The 6,514-nt window shown below is 42.4% G+C and overlaps 1 protein-coding gene across 3 annotated transcripts in view; it reads right to left on the bottom strand.

Annotated features, from left to right (window-relative positions):
• Nucleotides 1–1,112: 1,112 nt before the first annotated feature.
• hlcs (holocarboxylase synthetase (biotin-(proprionyl-CoA-carboxylase (ATP-hydrolysing)) ligase)) overlaps nt 1,113–6,514 on the bottom strand; it is a 152,016-nt gene continuing 146,614 nt past the window's right edge. For 2 of the 3 annotated variants that reach the window (XM_038801560.1, XM_038801559.1), the window contains exon 11: nt 1,524–1,698. In XM_038801560.1, the coding sequence (XP_038657488.1) occupies nt 1,524–1,698 (175 nt within the window). Of the gene's footprint in view, nt 1,699–6,514 lie in introns of all 3 variants that reach the window. The other variant, XM_038801558.1, reaches the window with a different exon arrangement.

Genomic DNA, 6,514 nt, shown 5'->3' with positions numbered 1-6,514 from the left:
GTAAACCATTAAGTTAACTTCTTCAGGAGTAATTTTCCTAATAAAATCAAGTTTTATTCAAAGATTGCTTACAGCATGTTACATATATTAACAAACAAACCTCAATACAAAATGGAACTGTTTTGTAATATATTCTTCCCAGCAGCTGCCTTTATTAGTTTACACTGAAAACTCTAAAATAGTGCATCATTAATGGCGTGCAGGACTGTTTCTATGTTGGAGGAAAATTCAAAATTAAAGCCCCGAATAAAGTTTTAACAGTTGTAAGTTATAGAAGTCATAGAACAGTACAGCACAGAACAGGCCCTTCGGCCCTCAATGTTGTGCCGAGCCATGATCACCCTACTCAAACCCACGTATCCACCCTATACCCGTAACCCAACAACCCCCCCCCCCCCTTAACCTTACTTTTATTAGGACACTACGGGCAATTTATCACGGCCAATCCACCTAACCCGCACATCTTTGGACTGTGGGAGGAAACCGGAGCACCCGGAGGAAACCCACGCACACAGGGGGAGGACGTGCAGACTCCACACAGACAGTGACCCAGCCGGGAATCGAACCTGGGACCCTGGAGCTGTGAAGCATTTATGCTAACCACCATGCTACCCTGCTGCCCCTTAGTTATATGTAATAAATAAGGAAAGCTATAAATAAGGCTGAAATTTCATCTATTTCTTGGCCTTTATTATAAAAGGTCAGTACGATAAACATACAGGTAGATAACCGTTGCTGCCCTGTAAACCGGCAGAGATTTATTTACGAGTGCACGGTATTCATCTATCTGCAGTAAGGAAAACACAATAGAAAATAAATTGTGCCGCACCTGACTACAGATGTGAAATGAGCAGCTGCCTGAACAAGTTGGTGCATCAGAAATGCCTGTTCAGGCCACATTACATGGAACTAGCAAGCTGTGGTTGTCAACTGACATTCTAATGTGGCTCACTGGGCAGAACCAGGATGTACAAACTCGTACATTGCAAGCAGCTTCAGGTAGCTCCAGGGGCGAAGTAATTGGGAAGAGCATTAATTTTGTATCAAGGTTAAGGGGGATAAAACGTTCCTATGCCTGAATATCACCTGAATCGTCGGGATTAGTATAGTCCTTGTGTCTTTGGGGTATTGGAGATGGCCTATGAAATTGAAACTCACTTCCAAGAAACAGATGACATGAGGCGCAATCATGCCCCATTAATTTTCAACAACCAATCAAGAAAACAGTAACTTCCCTGTCTCTGGGGAGATTGCTTACAAATATCTTCACAAAATATTTATCTGAAGATGTGGATCATTCACAAACCTCGGCAATTCCATGCCTGTCTTACAACAGAATAACTGTTTACTTACCATGAATAATGCCGCAATGGTCTGCTAGTCATTCGGAATTTTGTCATTGTAAGGAGGGAGCAACAAAGTTTTGCAGAACAACAGAAACAAATGAACGAGCAAAAGTAAATCTATTCATCTATTTATACCCTGTTCTGGGAAAACAAACTTCCCCAAAACTGATCATGTTTCTAATGTTGCTTAGTGACAATAAGGTTACGAAGCATGTCGAATGAATTTCCATCAGGTTGTACTGTAACAATGTCATCATCATCCTCCTGCTTAACTTGAAGAAATCCAGAATCATCCAAACCAACAACCCATGCTGCAGGACCGTCCTCTTTCCACAATCGCACCTGTGTGCCACTATCACAAAAAAGAGCAAAAATCAATAGTCACAAAAAGATGGTCCGGTTTATATGAGTAGAGGGTACAATCAAGTTTATGGCTATTAATTAGCGTTAGTTTAACATATTAATTTTCAACGATATTTTAAAGAATTGAAGAGGATGCACAAGAGGCCAGATTTCTATCAACGTATCTAACCTTTGGTCTGGTTTTTAAAAAGCAGCAAGGGTACATTTATAAAATGAAATGAAATGAAATTCGCTTATTGTCACAAGTAGGCTTCAAATGAAGTTACTGTGAAAAGCCCCCAGTTGCCACATTCCGGCGCCTGTTCGGGGAGGCTGGCACGGGAATTGAACCGTGTCGCTGGCCTGCCTTGGTCTGCTTTAGAAGCCAGCTATTTGGCCCTGTGCTAAACCAGCCTCCAAAATAATTGAAATGAAAATCGCTCATTGTCACAAGTAGGCTTCAAATGAAGTTACTGTGAAAAGTCCCTAGTCGCCACATTCCAGCGCCTGTTCGGGGAGGCTGGTACGGGAATTAAACCCGCGCTGGTCTGCTTTTAAAAGCCAGCTATTTAGCCCACTGTGCTAAACCAGCCACTTTATGATCCAAGTTTAGAATTGGTGCAAAATGGTTTTGATTGCACAGTAATGATAGCATAAATCCAGAGTTGGATCCTGACCTGTCTCAAGTGAAATGGGGTATCCCACATGTCAAGCTCTGACATTGACTTTAAATATGGTTAGTAATCTAACCGTAGCTCTGTTGCAACGCAAATAAATATTGCACTATTGGTATAGTTGTAGTGAAAATGCAACATAGAATACCTAACCTAGAAACCATGTTTATTCATGGTAATAAATTAAGAAACTTTACAGTACAGAGATGAGAGCTTCTTATCTCATTCATGCAAAAATTGGCAAACAGATCGAGCCAATAACTTCTCTTCCCAACTCTGCACAGTCACCACTTCAGTTCCCCAAGAGACCTCCTCATATACATGTAAGAAGGCATCATTTACAGACATGGAGCTGAATTTAACCCAAAGGAGGAACCAGCTTGGGTTGGTTCTTGATAAACCTCTGGAGTTTGCTTCCCAACCCAAGGTCCACACATTTGTGGCTTTAACTGAGGCCTGAAAGTGTGTGGATGCGGCCAACCTGATAGGAGGAAACAGGCTATAAACATATGTTATAACTATAAATATGATCAGAAGGACGCGAGGGTGTCAATCAAAGTAAAGGTGGAAGGTGACTCCTTATGAGACAGAACTTTTACTGACCTTGCCTGCGAGGAATGCGTCATAAGAAATTGGAGTAGGCCATTCGGTCCATTAAGCCTGCCCCGCCATTCAATAAGATAGTGGCTGATCGGATTGTGGCTTTAACTTCACCTTCCTGCTTGTCCTCCTAACGCACAACACTCTTGCCAATCAAAAATCTGTCTAACACATCCTTGAATATATCACTGACCTAGCCTCCACTGCTCGCTGGGAAGAGAATTTTAAAAGCTACTGATATCCAGAGATTAAATTCCTCCTTATGTCAGTCTTAAAAATGGGAGCGCCCTTATTCTTAAACTGTGCTCGCTAGTTCTAAATTCCTCCGCAAGAGGAAACATGCTCTCAGCATCTACCCTATCAAGCCTCCTCAGAGTTATTTATTTGCTCATGGGATGTGAGCATTACAGGATAAGCCTTCTTGTGCAGCCTTGAGAAACTGGTCGTGAGGCACCTTCTTGAATCGTTGCAATCCACGTGGTTTACATATACCCACAGCACTGTGTGGGAGGGAGTTTGAGGATTCTGACCCAGATACAGTGAAGAAAAGGTGATACAGTTCCCAAGTCAGGATAGTAATTGGCTTGGATCAACTTGCAGGTGGTGGTGTATCCATGTGTCTGCTTCCTTTGTCCTTCAAAGTTTTAGATATGGGTTTGGAAAGTATTGTTGAAAGAGCCTGTGCATCTTACAGATGGTACAATGTAGATGTAGATGGAATCTTATATGTTTTTATAAGGTCATCTCTTATTCTTCCAAACTCCAATGAATACGGGCCCTCACTCAACCTTTCATCATAAGACAATCCAAGTATATCCTTCCTTAAGTAAGGAGGCTAAAACTGTATACAGTTCTCCAGGTGTGGTCTCGCCAATGCCCTAGAGAATTGGAGCAAGGCATACCTACTTTTATACTCATCTCATATGCAATAAAGACCAACATTCTATCCGCCTTCCAAATCATTTTCTGTACCTGCATCCTAACATGTGATTCCTGTACAAGGACACCAAGATCCCTCTGCATTGCATCATTCTGCAGTCTCTCTTCATTTAAATAATATCCTGCCTTCCTATTTTTCCTGCCAAAGTGTACGACTTCACATTTTCCCATATTATACCTCATCAGTTAATTTATTGCCCATTCAATCTATATCCTGTTGCAGACTCCCCACAACTTGCTTTCTACCTACCACTATATCAGCTGCATGTTTGGCTAGAATCCAGTTGGTCCCTTCATCCAAGTCATTAATATCGATCATCAATAGTTGAGGCCCCAGCACTGATCAATGCAGAACTCCACTAGTTACAATTTGCAACCTGAAATGACCCATTTAACCTGACACTCTACTTCCTGTTAATTAGCCAACCCACTGTCCATACCGTTATGCCACCCCTAAAACCATGAGCTCTTATTTTGTATGTGGCACTTTACTGAATGCCTTTTGGAAATCAAGCAAACTATACCTACTGATTCCCGTTTATCCTGCCTGTTACATACTCAAAGAATGTTATAATATGTCAAACACAATTTTCCTTTCACAAAACAGTTATGATTTTCTGAATGTCCTGCTGCTACCTCCTTAATAATGGAATCTGGCATTTGCCCAATGACAGATGTTGGACTAACTGCCCTACAGTTTCCTGCTTTGTGCCTCGCTCCTTTCTTGAATATTGCAAGTTTCCAATTTGCTGACTCAGTCAGGAAGTTTTGGGGAACCCACACGGATAACATGTGTCATTGATCTGTTTCCCATCCTCAGACCGAGCTTCTATCAGGTCAGTCAGTAAACACTTTGCTCATTGAATTAGCTTTCCCCTTTACTTTGAAGACACCAAGCTCAACTTTACCATCACCTCATTTGATTATTCCACTGTTTTTATGCTGATAATTTATTCAACATCCAGTCTAAACTTCAGTAAGACAAAAAACATCACCTGCAAACTTTGCCACTAACTCCACTCCCTCATTGTTGACTTCCTTCTCCTTATTATCCATGGTTTTCAACTAAACCAGATTGATTGCAACCTTCCAACCTACTACCCTTTTGTTCTACAGTAACTCCTGATTAAGGGCGACACGGTGGCACAGTGGTTAGCACTGCTGCCTACAGCGCTGAGGAACCAGGTTCAATCCTGGCCCTGGTCACTGTCTGTGGAGTTTGCACATTCTCCCTGTGTCTGCGTGGGTTCCACCTCCACAACCCAAAGATGTGCAGGATAAGTGGATTGGCCACACTAAATTGCCCCTTGATTGGAAAAAAATAATAATTGGGTATTCGAAAAAAAAATTTTTAACTCCTGATTCTACAGCATCTTATTTTTCAATCCTTCTCCTTGATATTAAAACCTGGCATGGCTTCAAACTCACCATTTTTATAATCTCAGTCAACACCAAACTCTTTGCTCCTCTGATTCTTGCTTCTAGTGCATGCTCCCTATCTTCACCCCACCTTTGTGGTTATGTTTGCAGCTATTTAGGTTCCACACTATGCAATTCTCTCTCTAAACCCCTCTGCCTCTATAACTCCTCCCTTTCCTTAAAATCAACCTTTTCTTCATCCCCTCTAATCACTTCATTCTTTGGCTAGGTTTTTGTCATGTCTCTATGAAGCATTTAGAGATATTTCTCTATGATAAAAGGTCTTATATAAACATAATCAGTTTTGTTCACTGAACAAAAGCAAGGTTATATGATGCAATTGGACTTTCCTAGATTGTTTTATTTTAGTTTGGAAATGTGGTAATTCACCAGTTAAAAACATATAGCTCAGTAATTTAAAAATACACTCATTGATCAATCCACACGTTTTACACCAGCAAGTTAGTGTTGGAAAATGCAATATAGAGCCTCTGGGAGCACCAATCGAAACCCTTGTTTTTAATTCAGGAAACTCCAATATAAGTCCAGATCAGCAATCAGTAACATATTATTTTGCACTGACTGTTGTTAAGAGACACTCATAAACTATATTCTGGCAGTTTTGGTGAAATCCTAGAGGACTTTTTTTTTAAACATACCAAACTCCATTCTAATTTATCACTCACTAAGCTGGGTCATATCTCTTAACCATGACTGAAACAGAAAATGCTATGAAATGTCTTATTTAGTGGCTAGCAATCAAGATATAAAACATATGGGGCTGGATTCTCCGCAGCCACACGCCGAAATCGGATTTGGCGCAGGGGTGGAGAATCGGGCCCAGCGCTGCTCCGGGCCCTGCATATCCGCGTGTGCGTCAATTAAACCGCGTGGCTGGGGGCCATTGCCAGATGCCCGCCCAGCGATCCTCCGCTCCTGACCGCCTGAGTTCCTGAAAACGTGGAACTAACATGGTCTGGCCGGTCAGGACGTGTGTGGCGGCTGCGGACTCAGTCCGCAGCTGCCCTGGTGGTGGGGGAGGGGTGTGGGGGGGGGGAATCAGGCACTGGGGGGGGCCTTATGGGTGGCCGGGGCACAGATCGGGCCAGTCCGATGCAGGGACGTGCGGCCATTGTGGGGGGACCTATGTTACGGAGCTGCCTCTGCAGTTCGAGTCCTTCATGGCACTCGGAG

This window comes from Scyliorhinus canicula, chromosome 7 (genome assembly GCF_902713615.1).
Source record: "Scyliorhinus canicula chromosome 7, sScyCan1.1, whole genome shotgun sequence".
Lineage (NCBI taxonomy): Eukaryota > Metazoa > Chordata > Chondrichthyes > Carcharhiniformes > Scyliorhinidae > Scyliorhinus > Scyliorhinus canicula.
The sequence above is the reverse complement of the archived record's forward strand: the minus strand, read 5'-3'. Positions and strand labels throughout refer to the sequence as shown.